Source organism: Diplotaxodon limnothrissa, linkage group LG3, assembly GCF_057381915.1.
Source record: "Diplotaxodon limnothrissa isolate DT_005_m linkage group LG3, D_limnothrissa_male_GT1.1, whole genome shotgun sequence".
In the NCBI taxonomy this organism is placed as follows: domain Eukaryota; kingdom Metazoa; phylum Chordata; class Actinopteri; order Cichliformes; family Cichlidae; genus Diplotaxodon; species Diplotaxodon limnothrissa.
The window spans coordinates 894,231-919,396 of record NC_140598.1 but is presented as its reverse complement, the minus strand read 5'-3'; the positions used below and the strand labels follow the sequence as shown (position 1 = coordinate 919,396).

Sequence of the window (25,166 nt, the reverse complement as noted above, 5' to 3'; positions counted from 1 at the left end):
AGCTACACACAGGCAGCATTTTGCAAACTTGTAAATTATACATCTAAAGCCTGGAACAATAAACGAAACAATACCACACAGCTAATGGGTTCCTGGGTTAAATTGCTGACTTAAGGCCTGTTTTATCATTTCAGTGTCAGCCATGTTTGCGGGTCGGGCGTCAGCCGCAGGAGCCGCTGGACCCTCAGCAGCCGTAGCAGGAAAAGCTGGAAAGTTGTCAGTGGAGGAGCTCTATGGTTTCAGCAAGAAGCCCAAAGTAAACAGGGGGATTTCTGGGAAACCAGAGAAAACGGAAGTGAAGAAGGATGTGAAGGAGAAAGATGAGTCGGTGTTGGCATCTCAGATCCTGGAGGCCGCCCGGAGGCTGATGGAGAGACGACGCCTTGAGATCTACCTGAAGGAGTGTGACATCACCATGGAGCAGAGGGACATGCAATACAGGTGACATAAAAGACAGGTGCAGTAACACGGAGTAACCACCAGAGGGCACAGGCACACTGAAACACATAATTTGAACCACATGGCAGTTTGAACTGGTTTTACTGGGCTACAGTGATGAGCTGGTTTTAATGTGAAGATAGCTGAACTGGTTAACCTGGAGAGCAGCTGTTACTGGTCAGACCGGTGTGTGGTGTCCTCCTCGGCTCACTCTGATTGGCTCCTGGAGCTGCTGAGTCACATTTCTGTTATTAAAGACTTTCTGCTCCAGTCGTTTATCAGCTCGGTGTGTGTGTGTGTGTTCAGAGTGAGCGCTGCATCATCCCTGACTTCAGCTAATGTTATCATATATAAAACTGAAACAGTGTAAATATGTGAGCAGCTGGCAGCAGCACGCGAGCCGATACCTGATCAATATGTCGATGAACAGACCAGTTTGTTCTGCAGACCGAGGTCACGCTACATTACCAAACACTGTGTCTGACAACCTTCTGTAAAATCATTGGGTTTCAGTACAGAGTGATCCTCAGTGAGAGAACAGGTGACAGACGTCCATGTAAACCTCATTAAAAAAACAAAACAAGCTCAGTGTTTCATCAGATTTCCATTGGGACGTCTCCACTGGAGAGTTAGTGCCACTGGCTAAATACTACACCCAACACAGATGTTTACATAATAATAAAACAGTAGAGGCCAGAAATCAAATCACTCAGAACTACACTCTTCTTTAATGGCAGCTCTGAATGGGTTTGATTTTTCCATCAATGTATTTTTATTAATAACTGAAAGTCATCAGACCACTTAGCATTAAGCTGATAGATTTCCAATGAAACCTCTAACAGAAGAAAAAGAAGTCAGTTTTTCCAGTTTTGAATTGTATTTTCTATGGATGCTCACTGTAATAAAAAAGAAAAAATATGTCTAAACGTGTCTTAAACCTGTAATAATCTAAAAAATATATAATATGGGAACAGAGATGTGTTATTTTCGAAAAGATTCAATAAAATTAAAATAATGTTTTACAAAAATAGCGTGAAAAATAATAATGATAATAATAAAAAATAATAATAATCATTACACCTGACTTAAGCACTTAAATTGGACAGATTTGAAATAGGACTTCTGAATGAAGAATTAGTTAAAATTATTTATCAGCTTTAAAAAATATATTAATGTGCTATTTTCAAATAAACACTGAGAAAAAACACAGCTTTTCAAAATAAACACTGAGGAAAAAACACGCCTTTTCAAAATAAACACTGAGAAAAACCACGGCTTTTCAAATAAACACTGAAATTTATTTACTAATAATAATAATTATACTAATAATTCTAATTCTGCGTAGGAGTGATGATGGCAGAACAAAAGCTACTTTTCTTACTATTAAAACACAAACAGACGAACAGACAGAATGCAGGCAGAAACCTTCGTTAGTAAACGTTAGCGTGTATGTGACGGGCTGTCTCTGCTGAGAGGAGCCTGCAGACAAAGATGAAGGTTTGATGATGATACTTCCTGATCGCTCGGAGGTTCGTGGAGCCACTTTTCTGTGGTGAAGTGTTTGTGATGGAGCAGGAAGAGATGGAGGCAGCGCCTAAGTGTGCAGCTACTCTTGTAATCCACATTAGTGACACCAAACCTTTGGCCTCGGGCGTCCTGCCGAGTCTGCACTCACATCTAATGCACTGCTGCAGCGCATTTATGAGCGCACACGAGTGTGTCCGATGGAGGAAGAGGAGTGGGGGAGGGTCTTCATCATCTTGTCATGTGCAGGAAACATCCTGAGAAATTAAACCAATGCCAAAAATCAACTTTCATCAGGGATACGAGAAGGGTTCATGTGTCTTCTTCTTCTCTCAGTTTATTTGAGTCCTCCAAGCTTCAGGAGCTTGTCTTGTAGTTCCTCCTGCGGCCACAGGTGGCGCTGTTTTGTTATCAGTGACAGCAAAAACAAGCAGCCATGATGTTTGTAGTTTTTTTTATGGACTTGTAATTTCACTGAAAATCTGAAACGTTTCTTATTTGTCCATGTTTTCTCTTTTGTAGTAGCTTTCCCCCCGTTTTTGCTTCTGTCGGGTTGTCTTGTGCTAGCTTTGTGACCCTTTGAGGGCATGTGTAGTTGGAAAAGTCCCCTCCATGTAACTGTATGTGCCTTTGAGGCATTTAAATCATTTTTGTTTTTTTTTTTTATCATTTTTAGACTTAATTGGCTTTTTAGGACCCTTTATGAGTTTTTACATTTTTTGCTGTTGTTTTTCCTAGAGGTTGTTTTTGTTGGGGGGTCATGTTGTTGTTGTTGTTTTTCTTCATTTCTTGCATCAATTTGATTCCCTTTTCATGTTTTTCTCCTTCTTGTTTCTGTTTTTGTTGGGTTTTTTTGTCAAATTTGTTCCATTATTGTTTGTTTTTTCTGTCATTTTTTATTTTTTCACAGTTGTCTTTTTGCTTTTTCCTGCTTGCGTCTATCTGCTGTTCAGCAATCGCTCTCCGGGGTTTAATAGCTGATGTATGAGGGGACATTTTTAATTCTTTTTCTTTGCAGGTCGCGATTGCCTCTTGCAGGCATTAATCTGCATGTTTCTCATTAAATGCGATGCAGATGAAGGAGGCTCAGGTGTGCTGGGGCTGTAGGTGAGATCCTTCAGCTGCTTCCAGCTCGCTAACATTAACAGCATGTTTCCCATGATGCTGTCTGACAGTAGCAATTATCACAGTGCTCTCTGCACAGTGACAGCCCTCGCGCTCCCTCTCTCTCTTTCTTTGTTGAATGCTCGCTCGGCCAGTGTACAGCCAACCAGCTCTGAATAATGACAGGCGGGGGAGGGGCTCCCTCTCTCCCCCTCTCCTGCTCAGCGGCACAGTCCAGAGGACGGACGGACGCCCAGTTCTTCTTCCTGCGTTCATCTCTGCATCGCGTTCCCTCGTCTCTGTTTCTTCTTCTTTGTTGGGACGCTCTTCATCATCTCCTCCTCCTCCTTGTGCTCCCGGGGCTCCTGCTGTGGGACGGTGGTGTCCGACAGACGGACACACTGAAGGAAAGTTGTTTGCATCTCTTTGATTGGCTGATTGGCTCAAACGCAGCGGGTGGACTCAAACTTGACATCCCACTCATGAATTCTTTCCATCGTAACCATAGCGACTGGCATCCTTGGCGGCAGCGGCGGTCTCCTCATCATGCTTTGAGACTTTAGAACTCTTTGTATAATCATAAGGTTCGTTACCGCGGCAATCAGGATGCAGGTGTCCATAGCATGTAACATGGGAGGAGGTGGGGGCGGTGGAGGGGCCAGCGAGCACCAGCTGAAGGAGCGGAGGGCGGCGGCAAACACCAGCAGCGCCCCCATCTGCCAGGTAAAGGTCAGGGCCGAGCCTTCGGAGCGGAACACCCTGCTAGGCCACGCCCACATGAAGGAGGCCCTCGGGCGTTACAGCAACATGAAGTACAGGTGAGGCAGTGAGAGTGACACAAAGAGGTGGTCATGTGACCCGACAGGTGCAGAGCGTGACTCAGGTTCATGTTTCATACACGTGTGTGTGTGCGTTTGTGTACCCGGGGTCGTTCTGTCAGGACCAGCAACAACGAGCTAGTACAGCAAACCGATCAGAGATATTGATCCGCCCCCTCCCTGGCATTGATTCTATATTGCTGATTGATGCGTTTGGTAGAGCCGATCAGGTGACATGTATGTAGTCTGAATACTGATTAGTCGGGTTAAATATTAATGGTCTGAAGCCAGATATTGATACGAGTGTGCGTCTCAGGGCGACTCGTCTCTCAGATATTGATGACTCAAAGCGAGGCTCAGAATTGATCCTGATTGAATATTGATGAATTCATCGTGGACTGTGACCTGGACTCAGGCGTTAACATCAGTCACCATAAACATGAAGCACATGCCGTGAGCTGACACCAACCTGGGCACAGACTCACGAGTACCTCAGACGTCTGCTTGACTCACTTTCAGATTATGACTCACATATGAAGATCAGAGCTTGTACCAGACCAAGAATAAAGTGGACGTGGACATAAATCTAACACCAGGACTTCATCACTGACATAAAAGGGTCCCATCTAATGATTTTGTCAGGATTTGCATTTGGACATGAAACTTTGGATGTTTATTTGACATGACTATTGCTGACTATGATTCTCATGTTAGCATTGAAAGCTTGGTCTCAGGTACTAAAACCGATGACTTAGAATCTCCGTGTCTTTCTACCTGTTGATCCTGACTTCACGTACATCAATGACTTGATTTTGACTGAAGCACAAGTGACTCGGACTCTACTGACACTAACCTGGGCCTTAATGTCTCAGACGTGTGCATGAACGTCTATGATTTGGACTCAATCAAACATATAATATCAATCACATTTGACTTGCCAGTTTTCTTAAACGTGATTATTGAGGACCTGGACTGTCACAGCCAGAGCAAGACTGACGAACTCAGACCGGAGCTCACACGTAGGCACAGAAATGGTTTACAAGACTTACAATGAAGCACGTTATTGACATCCGGCTATGAAGGAGTATTGATGACAGTGTTGCTTGGTTTCATGTCTTGGGCTAAGACTACATTTTAAAACCAGTGGCTTGGATCTGGTATGAATCCTGTTGTCTCAAGATGAAAAATGACTTTATTTGAGAAACAAGCTTGAATTATGCGTCTGCGGGAAATCAACGACAAAACTCAGGGCATAACTGGAAACTCTTTTTAGCCCCATATTCTTCCACGTCACCTGACGTGAGCCTCCCGAGAATGCGGCTAAACGCAGACTCGATGCAATGACTGGATGATTTGTGAGGTTAGAGCACTGGGTTAAAAGAGGTTTCCAGTTGCATCACAAGTTACAGTATAGATTTCCTGCAGAAGTCTAAATCACGCTTTGGTTGTGGACTTGGACTACATGCATGATTCACTTGACTGTAATTGATTTTAGACTTGACCCAGACTTGGAAATAATGCCTTTGAACTGCATGATAAACTCTTACTGTGTGCTGACTTGTTTGAAGACGGTGGAACGAACTTGGACTCTAATATGTATATATATCAATTATTATCTATTTAACCTGACTTGTACTTTAATGTAATCTATCTGATGTGCACATTGTAAACAGCTTCTGTCCAGTAATTTGGTCTCAGACTGCGTTTTTTAAACTGCTGACTTTAATCAGGACTTGGGTTGTAATTATTGTTGCTTGGATGTGTCCTTAACTTTAGGCTTTACTCCTGTAAAATAACTCAATGAAATACTTGAAGTGCAGTTTTTAAAAACTGCTGGATTGACCTTGAATTTTAATGTGAATTTGGATGTTTTCAGCTCAGACGTGTTCCTAGACTTAACTTTAACTTGGACACTAACATGAATATGTTTTCAGCTTGGACTCATATTTGAGTCATCATTGATGATTTCAGACTCGACTTTGAATTCGATTGTTGAAACCTCAATGAGCTGGTGTAAGACTTGGTAACTTCCATGTGAATCTTGTTTTCTTGCCTCAGACTTAGAGGTAAATGTCATGGATTTATACTTATTCCACTTCGATGTGAGCCTTTGTTTGATCTCGAACACAAGCGCCTCGGTCTTGGATGTGAATGAGTGTTGCAGACTTGAATTACTCGAGTCAGTTTACGTGTCAGACTTTAATTGAGTCTCTTTCTGTTCGATCACTGAAGCGTGTCGCTGGTTTTCAGACTGGAGGTCATTTCATCAGAGCCAGACTTGAACAGAGGGAGGTGGAGGTGTTTCTAAAGCGGCCGGCTGATGTTTGGATGTTTGTGTCTGGCTGTGTTTGATGTGTGAAAACTGTAAACGTCAGTAAAAACACAGCTGATTGGTCAGCTGCTGCTGCTGTTGGGGGTATTTTTAGCAGCGCCGTCTGAAGCTGCTGTTTGTGGTATTTTTTATCCTGACATGAAACATGCGCTCCCTCCCTCATGTATGTTCTGTAGCATCTGCACAGCGTTAATCAGCCTCAGCTCTGTGACCTCTGACCTCACACTCATGTTGATGAATGTACAGCGAGTTTGCTTAAATTAAAGGCACTGCTGTAATCACACTGTGCGATAAGTTGATTGGTTTCGACATAAAGCTTTAAATCATCCTGACTGATGACCACAGCTCCCATCATGCACTGCTGCTGACGCCAACAGTGACTTTAAATCTTCCTGCTATTGCTCCCTAAATGCAGCGGCAGCAGTCCTCATTAGCCTGGCTGCAGACCTCAGTCTGGCCCTGAATGACCTCAGTGTGCTTTATTGCCACTGAGCACATTAACAAGGTGATGACCAATGAAATCTCGTGGAGGCTGTTGATGCTGCGTGTGGTTTATATGCAGAGATGGGCAGTAACGCGTTACTTGTAACGCGTTACTGTAATCTGATTACTTTTTTCAAGTAACGAGTAAAGTAAGGGATTACTATTGCAAAATCGGTAATTAGATTACCGTTACTTTCCCGTAGGAACGCTGCGTTACTGCGTTACTAAAACCGTGATTTTTTTTGCGAGAATGTCTCATGACAGTGACGTAAGCAAGTGCGACGTTGGTGACAGCAGCTGTGTGCAGATCAACAATGGATAATATATCGAGTGTGGGAGAGAGTATGAGCGTGCAGCGTTTAAAGCGTGGAAGTACTGACCTTACTTTGAGTTTGATTCCATAAAAAGTGACAAAAACATTAGCGTCCATCGTGCGTGGGAAGAAAACTTCTTTTTACAGCGAAAAAAACCCCTAAACTTCCAAGCAAGCACCGAGTAGCTACGACGTGATGGGAAACTCACAGAGACACTCGCGCGGATTCTTCAACTGACCGCAGCACACCTACACCAGGGTAACCCTCCGCCTACCCTGCTCCTGCTTTACAGGTGAAAATAGAGCAAAAGGACCGCTGAGTCTTTGACTTTATTTATTTTCTGCTGTGTTTTACTTGCATCTGTTTGAAAGAGTGAGTGAAAACACAAAAAATATTTTATTTTATGTGCTGGAATGTGTAGAAAATAGGTTTAAATGTTAAACTAATTTATTCAAGTCAGAGAATGTTGCATATAATTAAATGTTTTGCTTGATGCATAAAGTTAAAAGATTAAAACTGATAAAACAAGTTAAAAAAAAGAGACTTTTCCATTTGATTACATTTTGTATGATGGATTATGTAGAAAAAGTAGAATTGGGCTGAAAGATCTATCACTTTATCACCTCTTCAGGTTGTAAATCGTGTTTTTAAAAAGTAACTAAGTAACTAAGTAATTAATTACTTTTGAAAATAAGTAATCAGTAAAGTAACGGGATTACTTTTTGGGGGGAGTAATCAGTAATTAATTACTGATTACTTTTTTCAAGTAACTTGACCAACACTGTTTATATGTCAGGCTGATACAGTGGTCATCACTGTATCAGCCTGACAAGAGCAACAAATCAATTAGACGCTAACGCGATCAAATCATCGATAAAGCTACAACGCTGACCGTCTGCATACAAAGCTAATGTTGGTATTTAATGTAAGTGAAAGATCTCAAAATCCCTTTTGGGGTTGGATTCAGCATAAAGCTGCCTAATCAAACATGCGGAGCTACCTGCTGCCGTACCTGCTGTTCCCGACTGTTCCTGACTGTTCCCGACTGTTCCCGACTGCTCCCGACTGTTCCCGACTGTTCCTGACTGTTCCCGACTGCTCTCGACTGTTCCCGACTGCTCCCAACTGTTCCCAGCTGAAACTAGCATCTTTCTCTGTCCAGGACAATGATGCAGTCCATTTACCCCTTTAATGATCATACAGACTGAGTGGACTTAAATACATGGGAGCACGGATGTTTGAACTTGGGAATGATGTCAAACCCGAGTTAGTGTGTTCAAGATAAAGCGAGGAAACACGTGACTTTTTAGGTATCACCAGCAATACATGATAATACGTTTTGCACTTAAAAAAACATCAGTGCAGAACATTCATAGAGTCTGATCAGTGCACTGCTTACTTACTGAGTCACAGGTATGTAACGGTAGAAGTACACCTTAAAGTTTTGGTACTGTTGACCTTTAGTGCCGCCATCTTGAATTGTTAACTTGGAGCTGTTCTGGCTTAGTTGGAAATGTGAGTTGATGGGACTTTCCAGACTCCATTTCTGACTGGGAGCTCAACTTATTCTAGCCCAAAGTGGTTTTGAGGAGTTACAGTAAAGTGAAGCGCACACAGTAAACTGCAGGCAGAGCTGATTTTTCTGCCTGTACTCAGACGACAGTACCTTCAGAAGGCTTCATGCTCTTCATCAGCGGTCCCCAACCCCCGGGCCTCGGTCCGGTACCGGGCCGCGAGAGTTGAGGCTCAGGTGTGCAATGTATAGTTTTCAGGGTTTTCATCGGTTTTCATCGTTATTTTGTTATCGTTTTTATCATTTACTCAGTTTTCCTGGGTCTTTTCACGTGTGTTATGAATAAATTTTCTTTTTTTCGGTACCGGTACTATTTTGTTGTATTTATCCGCGACACCTTAAAGGCCGGTCCGTGAAAATATTGTCGGGCATTAAACTGGTCCATGGCGCAAAAAAGGTTGGAGACCGCTGCTCTACATCAAATATAGCCGTAAAGTTTGTCTTTTCTTCTTTCTGAAACCATTTAAATCTCTCTGGCACAAATGCTAACTGAGTTACGGTCATTTAAAGAGTGCTTGTAAAATGGGCTGATTTAAAAAAAAAAGAAAGAATACTGAGGAGTCTCCATGAACTTATTTTGAACATTAATAAGCAATCACCAGCCATCTCACGTTTCCCAGCCAGCAGGCCCATGAGGTCACTGCTGTGGTGCTCCTCAGAGACTCACCCTGTGGCCATCCCAGCTCCGCTATCTTACCGGTGATGATAGAAGTCTTTGTTCCTGCTAAAGTGGATTTCTGGTTCAAGTGTCTCTGTGCTGAGCTCTTTGAGGCTGCAGAGCAGAACAAGAACCGCTGCAACAAACTGAAGACCAAGAAAGTGGAATTTGAGTCCACAGGATGTGAAACTCAATGAAGAACAACAGCAGCAGCAATAAGAACAAATCGATTGTTAAACCATTAAAAATAAGCACTAAACTTGATCGAAACATCAGTCAAACTGGAACCATGAACACTGATCAGTGCAGTGAAGTATAAAAGAAATTAAACCTTTTTAAGTTCTAAATGTTTACGTATCAGGACATAAATTAAACACTCTGACCTAAACACAGCCTCAGATGAACACATGACATATTACACCGTGTCATCATTTATTTAGCAAAAACTGAATCATGACTGTGTAATATGAATCTGGAGACACAAACTACAATGATGCGGATGTGTGCGGAAAACAGATCCATGTAGTTCAAAAACAAATCTATAAAACAGCATTTACAGTCTGTGCCTTTAAATGATGCATAAATAAATGAATTTATTTGTTAATGTAACAGGAGGGTTAGTCTGGTGTAATGATCCATCAGTGGACCTGCTGATTTGGTTGTTTTGCAGGAATCTTGGGAAATCTGGGCTGAGGGTGTCCTGCTTAGGACTGGGTGAGAGCTGCAGCAGACACACACTGTAAGCACATTTCCATATATCCAGCACACACAGTCAGTGTTACTTTTTTCTGTCTTCACAGGAACATGGGTGACATTTGGTTCTCAGATCTCTGACGAGGTACGAAGTGTTGGTGTGTTTGTTTACCTACACAAATGTGGACCTGGCTACTGCCACTCACCAACGGAGGACCTGCAAACCAAAAGGGTTCAGTTAAAACCAAGCTACAGGATGTCTAGTGAATTTATTTGAAGTCAGTATATACTTTTAACGTGGCTCTTCTAGGTTTGACCTTTTTTCTGCCATTTACAGTTCACCTGTACTCTCCATATATCTATTATTGTCAGAGGTGTATTATATGCAACAATTAATTTATTCAATGATGAAGCGTCTGTGATTATTTTGGGAATATTTGAGTCACGTCAGCATGTTTAAATGTTAAAAATAATATAGTTAAAGCAGCTGTACTTTTATAAGAACGTCTTTAACAACTGCTTCACATCCTTTCATGTCCATTTTTGGCTCCACTGAAGGCGACCGAGGCTCCGGAGACAGGAAATCAAAGTTCCTGCTTGGAAAGTTTTGAAGGAAAAATCAAAAAGCTGTTTGTCAGGTTTCATTTTAGTTTGAAATTACATTAAAAAATAGATTTAAGTTATATTTCCAAAGAAACGAGGTCCTCACTTGGTCAGTGCAGACAGACGGTCCACTGTTAGTAATGTAGGGGTGTGTGTGTGTGTGTGCTAAATGCATGAACACATATTACATAACCACTTCTGCAGATCTGTGCTTGTATTAATGTGTGTGTGTGTAGATGGCAGAGAGCGTGATGACGGTGGCGTACGACAGCGGAGTGAATTTGTTCGACACAGCGGAGGTTTATGCCTCGGGGAGGTACAGTACCGACTGTCTGTCTGCTCGTCTGATCTCAGCTGGTTCCCGTCCACCTCGCTGCACCGCACCCTTAATTAGTCCATAAGAAAGGATGTATAGACCGCTGCAGGGCGGCTGCATGGACACAGTGGAGGTCGCCGGGGGGCGTCGCAGAGTGCACGTTAAAAAACAAAAACCCCCTCTGCCTCTGCTCTCAGAGACATGAAACATACATGTAAACTCTGAAAAGCAAATCCGGCCTCAGATTCTATTTATAATAAACCCTCCAAGTTCTTCTCTCATAAGAGTTTCTTTGATTCAGCTTATACACAAAAGATGAATTATCTTAAAGAATTTTTAAGGTTAAATGTCTTACATTTATAAGATTGTCTGAAATCTGGATGTAAATCTTTGATTGTGTGAGTTTGTGTTTCAGGGCGGAGACGACTCTGGGAAACATCCTGAAGAAGAAAGGATGGAGGTAAACCAGCTGGTCACTGTTAGCCTGTGTTACGTTCTTAGTCTAGGCGAGAAGAAGAAGTTGGCCCACTCACACTCCACCCAAGCAAGAACACCAACAACATCTTTTTAAAGTGCTAAGCAGTCATTTATTTTCTTCAACAGTGAGCAGTGCCAAAAATAACAAACAAAACTCCCTAATGGTCCCTACGCTTTCCTACACAAAATGAAAACCAAACAAAAGACAATTCACTTACCGAACTTTCTAAATGAAAAACAGGAGAAAACGTAATCAACAAAAATGGCTTCTCACGCCTACTAGGCTGCTGCAGTGAAGGATATATACAAGGTGAACAAAATACACGATTGCTACTTGATAAATCTATTTACAGCTATTTACAAAATTGAAGTACTAACACCACACACACAAGGTTATACTTGCAAATCACTTTGTCAAAGAAACTCTACACAGCAACGAATCAAAACACAGGTTCTTTTGTTGGATGGTGGAGGTTAGGAGAGAGGGAGCCAGGTGGCTGTGATCTGGTAGTTAAGTACTGGAGGTGATTAGCCAATTATCCAATCCAAGGACTGGAAGAGACTCCACCCAACTACTCAGCAGGCACGCCCAGGTGTCCACCTCCTAGGAGAGAGGGAAAAAAACCCATAGCCATCCTCTGGTGGGAGGAGTCACACAAAACAAACACTGCCAACATTAGATCATAACACCTGTGAGAAACCAAGAAAAACAGGATGTAAACTGGACATATGACCAGTTTCTGAAATCATTTCATTTATATCAACAATGTTTGGGATTGAGAGATTCTGGCTTTAAAACTGGTGAATTAATATTTTACCTGTTTTTACATTTTTTTTTAGTGTCTCTTAAATATTTTGATTAGATTAGATTAATTTTATTGTGTATTCACTTCATCATTTTTCTGTGATATAAATTTTGTATTTAAATTTATTACAATTTGTTAGATTTTTTTTAGGTTTGGAAATAATGTGTAATTAATGTAATTAATGGAAATTATGTTATTTTATCTCATTATTCAAACGTATTTATTTCTTCATTATTTTAAAAAATACGATTAACATATTTTTTTACAATAAGAATTATTAAAAAAGTTAATTTAATAATATTTACTTTGAATTGTAATTTTATCAATATATGTTTGGGATATTTTTCGTTTCTGTGATTTCTTACATTTTTAAAAATAACTGTATTGATTTAAAAGAAGATATTAAGTCTATACTAATTTCAGGGATCTTTTGATTCATTTTTTTAGCTTGTGCTTAATTTTAATCTTTATCCTATTTAAAATTTTGAATTCGTATTGAATTTGTAGTGAGTGATTTTTCTAACACTAAATCTTTAACAGCAAAAATGAGAGAAGTGACTATATTATGATGTCATATCGTATATAAACATGTTTTTAAAGCATACTGAGAGCAGTTTAGTGCTGGAACATAAATAAGTGAAACATATGATATTTTATAACGTTGGGTTAATAAGATAAGATAAGATAAGATAACCTTTATTAGTCCCACACGTGGGAAATTTGTTTTGTCACAGCAGGAAGTGGACAGTGCAAAAGTTATGAGGCAAAAATTAGAATACAATAAGAATAAATACAGTACACAGCTGTACAGAATAGAATAAAATAAAATACTATATACAGTAGAATAAAATAGAATAAAAATATACAATAAGATAAAAATAGAATACAAATACAAATACTATATACAACTGAGTAAAAATACAACGATGCCAGAAAAGATTATTGCACTTAGTGTTATTGCACATGTGTGGATGTGTGTGTTTGTTCAGTTAAAGTCTTTGTTGTGGAGTCTGACAGCAGTGGGGAGGAAAGACCTGCGAAATCTCTCCGTCCCACACCGTGGGTGCCGCAGTCTCCCACTGAAGGAGCTGCTCAGTGCTGTCACAGTCTGCTGCATGGGGTGGGAGATGTTGTCCATCAGGGATGACAGCTTAGCCGCCATTCTCCTGTCACTCACCACCTCCACTGGGTCCAGAGGGCATCCTAGAACAGAGCTGGCCCTTCGGATCACCCTGTTCAGTCTCTTCCTGTCCCCAGCAGAGATGCTGCCGCTCCAGCAGACCACACCATAAAAGATAGCAGAAGCCACAACAGAGTCATAGAATTTCTTCAGGAGTGGGCCCTCCACCCCAAACGACCTGAGTCTCCGCAGCAGGTACAGCCTGCTCTGCCCTTTCCTGTAGAGGGCGTCTGAGTTATGAGTCCAGTCCAGTCTATTGTTCAGATGAACACCAAGGTACCTGTAGCTGTCCACAGCCTCAATGTCCATACCCTGGATGTTCAGTGGTTGCAGTGGAGAATGCTTGTGCCTGCGGAAGTCTACCACCAGTTCCTTGGTTTTACTGGCGTTGATCTGGAGGTAGTTCAGCTGGCACCAGTCCACAAAGTCTTGAGTCAGTCCTCTGTACTCCTTGTCGTCCCCATCAGTGATGAGGCCGACTATTGCAGAGTCATCAGAGAACTTCTGCAGGAAGCACTGGGTGGAATTGTGGGAGAAGTCTGCAGTGTAGATGGTGAAGAGGAACGGAGCCAGAACCGTTCCCTGTGGGGCCCCCGTACTGCAGACGACCCTGTCCGACACACAGCCCTGAGTCCTCACATACTGTGGTCGGTCGGTGAGGTAGTCCAGGATCCAGGTAGTGAGGTGATGGTCCACTCCAGAGTTCACCAGCTTGTCCTTCAGAACCGAGGGAAGAATAGTGTTGAAGGCACTGGAGAAATCAAAGAACATGATTCTCACAGTGCTTCCAGCGGTCTCCAGGTGAGCGAGGGAACGATGTAGGAGGTGAATGACGGCATCATCCGCTCCAATGCCAGGCTGGTAGGCAAACTGAAGTGGGTCCAGTGATGAGCTTGTTAGGCGCCGAAGCTGAGCCAGGACCAACCGCTCCAGGGTCTTCATCAGGTGGGATGTCAGAGCCACCGGCCTGTAGCTGTTGAGGTCCTTGGGGCGTGAAGTCTTTGGCACTGGTACAACACAGGAGGTTTTCCAGAGCTGTGGGACTCTTCCCAACCTCAGGCTCAGGTTGAAGAGGTGATGATTTAAACATTGTGTCTGACACAGTGAAGCACAGAGCAGCTGCTACAGTAACCTTATTACATGTTGGCATAAAAACCAGCGTCCAGCTAATGTAAACACAAACGTTCAGCATGACTCACATTAACGCACACACACACACACACACACACACACACACACACACACACACACACACACACACACACACACACACACACACACACACACACTGCTGTGTTTGCGAGGTGCTGCTGGACCAAACTCCCAGAATAATAACGTGTGTTTTGTCTTGAAGACGTGTTGATGTGTGACTCAGCAGATTTTCCCTCCATCCGTCTCCTCCAACTCATTTTAATCTCCATCGTTTCCTCCCCTCCCTCCAACCGCGCTCCATCTCTCACACTGACTGATGGCGGTGCAACAGCAATACCACTGAAATAACTTGTGTGTGTGTGTGTGTCTCCACCAGGAGGTCCAGTTATGTGGTGACCACTAAGCTCTACTGGGGCGGACAGTGAGTGATGCTTTCATATTACTATAATCACGAGTGCCTGCACTGTTCTCAGATCAGCTCTGACTGCAGATACATCAGACTGAAGCTGTGTGAATGTGTGTGTCACAGGTGCTTCTGCACCATAGGTCAGTGAGATATAATGACTAGCACAAAGACTCGGTCGGAAACACTGAAAACTGGAACAGCTGAAGCCACAACGACTCAGGAAACAAAGATGTAGCTTACTGTTCATGACCACTGACAACAGACTGTATATGAAAGATGGGCTTCATGCTATATGATTGGTTTAGGTCAAGGCGGGGGCGGGATTATATCAGGAATCAGCTCTGAACTGTTTTCTCTAGGGGTGGAGGACAGACTGATGGATGAGGTCTGTCAGGAGTCTCTGTGGGCAACACTGAGACCTGTGGTGAGAGTAGGGAGCAGGTGGAGGAGAGCCTGGAGAGGTGGAGGTATTCACACAAGGAATACGTGTGTGTGAATGAGAGGGAGACGGGTGGAGGAAGGTGCAGGAACAGGGGGAGTGAAGGTGGGGGAGTCTACTAGGGGTCAGGGCAAGAAGAAGGTGAAGAAGAGAGACACGACAGGGTGGAGTAGGCGGAGACAAGTGTCGGAGCGCCTCTCCATGCACTGGAGTGTGACAGAAGGAAGCAGCAAGAGTGAAAGAATTAACGATTTAAAGATGGAGGTGAGACCTGCTGCAGCCGAGGGGAGCTTTGTGGAGGACATGCAGACGGTCGGTGTAACAGAGGACACTGATGTCGGAGGAGGTGTAGGCAGGCGGGCTGGTGTAGCTCCCCCTAAAGGAGCAGCTGAAGAGAGAAGAAGAGATTAGTGACAGTAACAGTGTCCTCTCTGCACTGTGACCACATGAGATTACAGACGCTCAGCGTCAAAGTCACGTGACTGTGGCGTGTTTAACGTTTCAGTTCTTCTGTGAGGTCATCACCGTGACATCACCGTGACGTCACTGTTCGTTTGTTTACAGGGCAGAGACGGAGCGAGGGTTGTCGCGGAAACACATCATTGAAGGTAAACCCCCTTCAAACACATTGTAAATACCCTCCACACCATTTGCACACTTCTCCTACATTACCCAGAATCCTCTGCACATAGTTCATACACAGCTCTGAATGGTGTGGAGGAGCATCTGTCACACAAACACAGCACGCTGAAAAACTCGAGTACATTTACTCGGATACTCTGCAGCTCAGAGTCGCATGTGAGGAGGCGGAGCGAGGCGGAGCGGTGAAAAGTCAGAGACTAATTACTGTCAGCGGTCAGTCAGTGTCCTCTGTCAGCTGCTGGAGGTCGTCGAGGCTTTAAGAGGCTCAGTCACACCGAGACAGGATTAGGAGTTACACACATTCACACACACACATTCACACACACACACACTGAGCAGCATCAATCATCCGTCCCACTGAAAGCTGCTAACAGCTCAGTTCACTTAAATCACTTTCTGAAATGCTAAGTGCTAAATTTACCCCTGAGAGCGTGGCAGGAAGTCGCCGTGATGCTGACAAACTCTCATCTTTGATGAACGTCTCTGCAGCAGCTGCTCACAGACACTCGCGGCCTCGTGGAAACCTCCAGTTATTTATTCATCTGCTGGAGCAGCAGGACAGTAAACGCACCGCTCGTGCCGCTGATGTAAAGCCTGGTCCAGGCGTCAGACTAATCTAGCAGCAGCTCTGCTTTTATGATTCGTCCTGCAAAAGCAGGAAGTCCTAACGTTCTCTGGAGGTTTTCTAAAGGACACAAACATGCTCAACCTTCACACAACAGTTGGTACATTTGTGGGCGGAGCTACAGTGGCTGCAGAAAGGAGGTGGAGCTTTCTCCAGGGGCCCATCTGTTAAAATGTTACACCTGTAAAACAGCTGGTATACACGACAGAAGTGAAAGAAGTATTCGGAGGCTTCGTGTCTTCATGGTTTAAACATTCACCTCACAGTCAGAGGCCTGCAGGTTTGATCCCGGTCACACGTGTGCACGACTGTCTGTAAGGGAGCAGCTGAACACAGCAGCTTCATCCTGTTTGAGCAGAATGTGCAGCTCGTCTGTTTTCTGCAGCACTTTGAGGATTTGTGAGCGCACAAACATTCTGAGTGTTACAGAACGCTGCTTAGCTGGCACGTTGGTGATGATGTAACACCACAGCTGATTGATAGGGTCAGACCACAAAGACAAACTGCTGGACCTTCACAGGGTCCGGTTCTTTATGTTGGACTACACTGGCTGTGTTTGAATCGCTCCTCACAGATGTGCCAGCAGCAGAATCTTCCTGTGCTGATCTTTTAAGTCTGGATAAAGTAGCAGTAATCCAGGACGTCGAGCCTTCGCCGCGCTGCTGCTGAGCGTCATTCAAACCCCCCGAGTCCTCCGAGCGTCCTCCACGAGGTCGTCTGAGATAATTCCTGCTGTCAGCTCACACCAAAAACAGTCATCAAAACAACAGCAGAAACAACAGAAAGAGCAGACGCAGGTTTCCGTGGAGCTGTCAGAGATGCACACGCTCACAGCGTCTCTGCTGACGGTGCAGGTGGAGGAGGCGCCCACCACGTTTCCCACGCACCTCCAGCTTTTCCACCAGCAGAGCATCTGATCACTTTCATGTGCAGCGCTGATCAGAAACACAAAATTCAGTGTCTGCAGGAGAGAAAATGATTCAGTGTGAGCCATACGGAGGCCCGCGAGGGCCAAACTCACAGATGCTGCAGGGCTGAGTGACAGCTGCACTTTGTGTCCTTCAGGCTGGAAATAAAACTGATTTCATTATTTGATTGAATCATGGCGGCATGCTGAGAATGGCCATCTGCGTGTGTGTTGCAGGTCTGCGTGGCTCGCTCTCCAGGTTACAGCTGGACTATGTGGACATCGTTTTCGCCAACAGAACGGACGTGAACGCGCCGATGGAGGGTCAGCGTGCACAAGCACACGTGCACAAACACACGTGCACAAACTAGAGATGGCACGATACCACTTTTTAATGTCCGATACCGATACCGATATCATAAATTTGGATATCTGCCGATACCGATATGAATCCGATATAGTGTTTTTTAATCAACAAAACTGCTTTTTAAATATCTTGCTGCATTTTGTATAAGTTCATACTCAAGTTTAAAACAACAACTACACTAAAGCTATTCTGTTATACCTGTATGCAAAAAAAATGTTTCATAGTTCAGCAATACTGATCAATCTAATAAACTTAAACCTACACCATCCTCCCTATTCTGGTATTTTAAAGAGTACTTAGCGTAAATATTAAGCAACCTAACTAATAGGGTTCCAACTCCCAGCAACAACAAAAATAAATAAATAAAAAATAGGGAACCACCCCTCACACTCCACCTCATGATGCTTAATCGACGTAATCAACCTTAATTTGATGCAGTGTGAAAAAAAATGCACAGAAATCAATTATTTTTCAAGAAATATTAAATAGATTCAACATCTTTCTTCAACAAAATTGCAGACTGCACAGATGGTACCTTCCCAAAGGAAAAAGTACTATAGCTTACTAGGGTATATATATTAGACTTAATAGTCACTATATACAGTAATTGACTTCTATTCATTTTACATCAAATTAAAACTTTGGGTGTCAGATAATTATTTATTAAAAGCTCGACATTTTAAATGAGAATAAGAAAGAAAAGTCTGTCTTTGTGCCCCCTTTTCCCTGTTCATGCCCTATCGGCCCCCCTAGCTAAACTTTGCTAGATCCGCCCCTGCACAGTTACCAGCGTCAGCTACGTAGAAAAAGATCCTGGAGTAGAAAGTAATATTAAATAAATTCTAACAACAGCTTATCAAGCTTAAACGTGCTGCTGTTGTTCAGCCGCTGGTTTCCTCTTTCTGGTGCAAAGTGGGCCAAAAACAAAGACGGACTCGCGACAGAAAAGCCGATCAGCTGATCATTTAAGCAGTTTCACGATTGAAGTAGCAGCCGGAGAGCGAGAGGCAGTCGCTCGTTAAGCTTAATGCAGGAATGCTTTACAAACATTCAGAGATGGACTTACACACTTGCTTTACTTCTCTCGGGGATAACTTTGTCGGAGATGAAATGCCGGGTTGCTAGCGAAGCTCCAAATGCTATCCAGACCACCGACAGGTCCCGCATGCCACAGCCGCTCTATCACGTGATGCATACTGCTCCGACATGCTAACGTTCAGAGGCGAGTTACGGCGTGTTGCAAGTTTTGTGAGGTGCTTTCGTGATATTTAATGGATCGGATTACATTTTTTATTTTTCTCCGATATCCGATCCAGTCATTTAGGTCAGTATCGGACCGATACCGATATGTAATATCGGATCGGTCCATCTCTAGCACAAACACACGTGCACAAACACGTGAACAAAGTAGCTCCACATGGAGACAAAATACAACAGTATTTAAAGTTTTCAGTAACTGAAAGCTACAGCTCATCACGTTTAGTGAATGAAACTTTCTCTGCAGCAGACAAATGTAAAAGTTTGAAATGGAACTTTATCTACTGTCTCAGTGCGTTCTGTCTAACCACGATGAAAACATCATTTTTCCTGTTCTGGATGAAGCAGAGCAGAGAGCCTCAGTCTGTGTGCAGCTGGGACTCACTGGTTTCTCTTTTTGCAGAGATCGTTCGAGCCATGACCTTCGTCATCGAGCAGGGCATGGCCATGTACTGGGGGACGTCACGCTGGAACGTGGTGGAGATCATGGTAACACAACTCACAGCTGTGGGACCTGCACAGCTTTACTCTGAGCTTTGACATTTATGTTCCTGATACTGTATATTAAAATAAATAAATATAGACAGAGATGAGCTTCTATCTCACGACAGATTCATTAACGAAACACCCGAGTGTGTCTCACCTGTGTGTCCACCAGGAGGCGTACTCCATTGCGCGGCAGTTTAACCTGATCCCTCCGGTGTGCGAGCAGGCCGAGTATCACTACTTCCAGAGAGACAAAGTGGAGCTGCACCTGCCCGAACTCTACCACAAGATCGGTACACACACACACACACACACACACACACACACACACACACACACACGGTTTCTCAGTTATCTCATCAGTGTCTGAGGTTTCTTATAGAAAGCCGAACACAGAACTGTGATGATCGCACAGTTACAGGACATGTCTGCTCGGCCTTATGAACCACGTCCTGCATCATCTAAGTAAACCAGGAGCAGTCTGAGCTGCAGCAGACTGGAGGAGCTGGACTCAAACCATCAACCCTTTGAGTAGTAGACAGCTGCAGTGTGCAGGTCTGAAACACGAGTCAGTGCTAGAGTGCATTAAATATGCATTCCTCTTTATGACCAGCAGGGGGCTCTGTAAACTTGTCCCTGATGTGTTTCTGGTCTCCAGGCCTTACTAAATAAAAAAAATCATGTTCAGTTTGGAAATTTGGTCTCATTAGAATCAGGAAGGAGGGTTTCGGAGCTCATGAGCTGACAAGTGAATGATGACGGTGGTTTTACTGCCAATTTCAAAACATCACCCTGGTGAAAGCTGTCAGCTCGAGGCTCGTCTGGCTGCTTTTACCTCGTCCAGCTTCCACTAACTTCCAGCTGTGGTTACATTTATGTGACAGGACGTTTCTCAGAGGGGCCGGAACCACCCCTGGCCACCTCTTTAGCTGTGGTCCTGGTCACACACTGACCATGAACCTGCTTTAATCTCATCTCTTTGATCTCATCGGCCAGGTAGAAGGCTGACCTGCGTTAAACACTGTAGTGGGAGCTGTGGGAGCTGTGGGTTGTGTGGGAATGTTTACTGTTGCTCACAGGTCACTTTGACAGAGTACAGCTGTGCGATCAGCGGTTGTGTGTCTGTTGTTCTGTCAGTAGCTGTCACTGATGAGCTCTCAGGCTGGTGCGATGATGAAATGTTGCTCTGTGTCTTTAACTGGACGCTGAGACCCAGCCGAGGTCTGTGGGGACAGCAGCTGTTCAGGTCCGCCTCTAAATTTAGACCCGTTTAACAAAAGTGCTCCAACATGAGGTCTGTGTGTCTGTCAGGTGTCGGAGCCATGACCTGGTCCCCGTTAGCTTGTGGCCTGCTGACGGGCAAATACAACGAGGGCGTCCCTGAGAGCTCCAGAGCCGCCATGAAGGTACAAGCAGCACAAACACCATCAATCTGAGCTCGGAGCAGCACAATGAGGCCATCTGTTACCCTGCTGATCAATACGTGTGTGTGTGTGTGTGTGTGTGTGTGTGTGTGTGTGTGTGTGTGTGTGCAGGGCTATGCTTGGCTGAAGGAGCGCCTCTGCAGCGATGAGGGGAAGAAGCAGCTCAGCAAAATCAAAGAGCTCCACCTGCTGGCTGACAGGCTGAACTGCACGGCTGCTCAGCTGGCCATTGGTAATCTTACAGCACCACAAGTGTGTGTGTGTGTGTGTGTGTGTGTGTGTGTGTGTGTGTGTGTGTGTGTGATATTAACTGATGTCTCTGTGTGTTTGCCAGCCTGGTGTCTCCGCAGTGAAGGCGTCAGCTCGGTGCTGCTCGGCGTCTCCAACACAGAACAGCTGCTGGAGAACCTCGGCTCTGTCAGGGTAACAACGTGGCACTGAACCTTGACCTTTAACCCCGAGTACACGTTACAGCTTCTGGGACGTTTCTGAGATCTTCAAGATCTGCAAACAGCGAGGGAACATCTGAGGGAACTAATGCAGATTTAGCCTCAGTCTGGAATAAACAAATATATATTTGTTTATTATGACGAGATGGCTGACTGAAGTTTACGGTTTCTGAATAAACGCAGAATAATAAACAACAGCTAAAACTACAGCAAAGACAGAAATATGACAGGAAGTTCACATTTTAAATAAAAAATCAGCTGTTAAAGACAAAAAATGCGACAATAACAGGAAACAACCAGTCAGAGGTCCAGTCTGAGGCCTGTGATTGGTAGCCACTAACCACTTCCTGTTCTGTCCCTCAGGTGCTGTCTCAGCTGACTCCGCCCCTCATCGCCGAGATGGACGCGTTGCTGGGCAACAAGCCAAGAAATGTGAAGAAGGAGGCGAGAAGATGAAGATGAGGAAGAGTTCAGACTGTAGATAATCAGAAATATTTATTCTTGTATTAATCTTCACATCTTCATTAATACAGTAAAATATTTAGATGGATAAACTGTGACACGAAAACAGTTAAAAACAGAGAAAAATAACGAGAAGGTTTGAAGCTGGTATCAAAGGAAACTTTTATGGTAAAACCATTAAAATGTAAATATGTTTGTTTCCTAGTTAATCATGTAGGGATTTATGGAAGTTCCTTAATTAAACAATGTTTGTGAGGAGCTGCAGAAATAAAAATCTAGATTTTATGAAACTGTGAAACACATAAATATGTATAACAATAAAACGTGTATCCGTACAAACAGAAGCACAAACTTTTTTCTAGTTAGGAAATAATAACTTGGTTTTATTTTGTAAACAATCACAAATATCACATGAACGTAGAGTTTTATTTTTATATATTACTATAATTTTTATCATCACATATTAAGCCCCGCTGTGATCTACATCCTTATGTTTTATGATATTAGGACATTTATGAAATAAAGGCACAAGTAAACTAAATTTAAAATTAGTGTAAAAAACACAATCATGCTTCAAACTTCTCACTCCAGGTAAATATATATAATAAAAGTATTTTTATTTAATCCAGAGTTCTTCTTTTAGGCTTTGGCATTCACAGGCTTCCGTATATCAATAAGCGCTATTTGTATTTCAAAATAAAAGCCTGCTCCTGAGTACTCTGTACTGAAAATATATTTATGAGTATATTTATTGTGAAATGGGAAATGTGTATTTTATGAATGTAGCTGCTGCTCCCTCCTGTGTGTGTTTAGATAGAGAAGTCATTTAACTCAGTGGTGCTCAACCTGAGGAGACGGGACCTCTCAGGAGTCAGGACCTCCTCACATCTGGAACATCTTGAAGGAAACGAGTGTACTTTCCATCTCAATTAAAGTGAACACAGTAAGATTAATGTGACTCAGTGGAGGTTACAACATGAACACAACACCAACAGGTGAACTTTAACCAGGTAGCCGACAGGTCTTTGGTCTCCTGATGGGTGGATGTGAAGCTGTGTGATTCAGGCTGTAAAAATCAGAAACACCACCTGTGCACCGGCTTCAGTGTGGCTGATGTTTGACTGGAAGTCCCTTTATGTTCCTCAGTGTGCTGTGAAGCTGCTGGAACTTGGTTTTCATTCATGTGGCGTCGATACAGATGGAGGTAAATCTGCTGAATCTGGAGGGTGGAGACTGTTTCCTGTGTCACTGAAGGTTCTCCGTCTGATGCTGGGAGTAGAGCTCATGTTGCAGATCCACCAGTGTGTGCTGGCAGGAGGACAGATCAGCTCCATCAGCTGACACAACAAATTCAAGTCAGTTTGAAGCAGACATTGATGTTTGCTGTCAGTCTGAGGTCAGCACAGAGAGGTCAGAGGTCAGACGTGGGTTCTAGACAGATCTGAGCATATCAGCTGGGGTAAAAATGATCCAGAGGTGCACGAGAAGAAGATCAAGAACATTTAACCAGGTGTTTATTCCTATGAATCAGACCTGCTTCACATGGGCTCTGTGTGACTTACGTATTTATGTAAACCTGCTGATCAGGCTCAGAGTCAAAGTCAGTAACAGAGACAAACTGCTGGAAATATGTAAAAATAAAATCAATAGTAAAGCTCATCGTTGGTGTTTATTACCCACAGTTTATAATCAGAGTTGGTCTTTTAAACACTGAAATAATCAGTATTAATTTTCACTGCATAATTCAAACATTCATAATCAAACCAGTCGAGTTTCCTGATGTTTCCACTCTGCTGGAGCTTTTTGACCCAAGCTCAGTTTATTATTTCAGTTTCATTCTGATCAGAAAAATCCAAATTATGCTGTTCTTTAATGAGAATAAAAAAAAATAATAAAAATGACCCTTTGAAATAAATACTGTGAGTACCTACACAACATTTATGTTAAAAATATGAAATAATGTGTAAAATAAACGCTGTGATTCATTATTGAAGCGTTTTTCTTTGTTAGATCATCACCTGTTTACGCTCACAACAAAGAAACATTATTATCCTTTCAATTTGACTCCACTGATCACCTGACTGAAACTGTGTGACCGTTACCATGACGACCAGCTGGATCACAAAGTTTCCTCCATCTTCCTGTTTAACCCCTCCTACCGCTCTGTGTGTAAGAATACCAATAAAGTTATTTAAATCTGGATGAGTGTCTGCCTCTGACCACCAGGTGGAGCTAAAGTCACACAGGAGCTGCAAACAAAGAGAGAGTGAGACTGTAGGTGATAGTGATGGGATTTTCCGGCTCTTTTTAGAGATCCGGCTCTTTCGGTTCGGCTCACTAAAAAGAGCCGGCTCTTTCGGCTCTGAACCGGCTCTTCAGGTTGTTTTGTTGCTTTAATTAATTTATTATTAACAATAATATAAAATTATGCACAAAAGGAATTACTAACGTTAAAAAAGTGGTTTTATTTGTATATGTTTATATATAAATATATACGGTGGCCCCTAGAGACAAAACACGTACAAACTCCAAAACACATTTCTAGCATGAACTGAACTTCCAAAGCAGAGCTACTAGATCACTTAAATTACACAATTGAAAGCATGTGTGTATTGTTTGTGTATTTATACACAGGCACTCATATATATATTCAAATAATAAAAAAAAAAAAAGTTCATTTACCTGTTACTACCACACACCAAATCCAGTCGTTGGTACTTGCTGGCTTGTGTAGCCACTAGGTAACAAAAGCTCCACACTGCGCCCAGCATCCTGGAGCACTTCTGTTGTGTTTTTACGTGTTTTGGAGTTTGTACATGCTTCAGAGTTCGTACGTGATTTGAAGTTTATATGTGCTTTGTCTCTAGGGGCCACCGTAAATATACTTTTATTTATTCACTCCACATAAAATGTAATAAATAAATCATTTAATACAAAAATCAACTATTCACATTTCAACTTTTAACTATTTAAATTTTCAGCTTTTTCCTTTTACAAATTTAAAGTGAAAACAACACAAAACACTGCAAACCACAACACAATTAAATATAAATTATAATATGAAAACTAAAAGAACATGCATATTCTCTGTCATATGGACCTGCATGAATAAACTTTCTGAATCCTTTATCATCTGCAACCGAAAATAATTGTGGATGATTACTATACCTTTCTAATGTGACCTTGTTGTCCCTGCTCTCTCTCTCTCTCCTGCTCTGTTCCTGTGCTACT

General features: G+C 42.9%; 1 protein-coding gene across 1 annotated transcript; it reads left to right on the top strand.

Moving 5' to 3' along the window:
- The first annotated feature begins 142 nt into the window (after positions 1 to 142).
- On the top strand, positions 143 to 21,929 carry LOC146634225 (voltage-gated potassium channel subunit beta-3-like). Its single transcript, XM_085375908.1, has 14 exons — positions 143 to 441; positions 9,915 to 9,958; positions 10,045 to 10,082; positions 10,777 to 10,856; positions 11,272 to 11,316; positions 14,848 to 14,892; positions 15,881 to 15,924; positions 17,728 to 17,814; positions 19,518 to 19,603; positions 19,773 to 19,893; positions 20,912 to 21,006; positions 21,136 to 21,256; positions 21,359 to 21,447; positions 21,837 to 21,929. The coding sequence occupies exons 1-14, from the start codon at positions 143 to 145 to the stop codon at positions 21,927 to 21,929; spliced, it is 1,287 nt and encodes a 428-aa protein (XP_085232034.1).
- The last annotated feature ends 3,237 nt before the right edge of the window (positions 21,930 to 25,166 follow it).

What these genes read in the sequence shown, in the direction of transcription:
- LOC146634225 (XM_085375908.1), top strand. Translation starts at nt 143, where the DNA reads ATGTTTGCGGGTCGGGCGTCAGCCGCAGGAGCCGCTGGACCCTCAGCA. An exon ending in CAGAGGGACATGCAATACAG is followed by an intron (nt 442 to 9,914) that starts GTGACATAAAAG and finishes GTTGTTTTGCAG; the next exon opens with GAATCTTGGGAAATCTGGGC. An exon ending in AAGCTCTACTGGGGCGGACA is followed by an intron (nt 14,893 to 15,880) that starts GTGAGTGATGCT and finishes GTTTGTTTACAG; the next exon opens with GGCAGAGACGGAGCGAGGGT.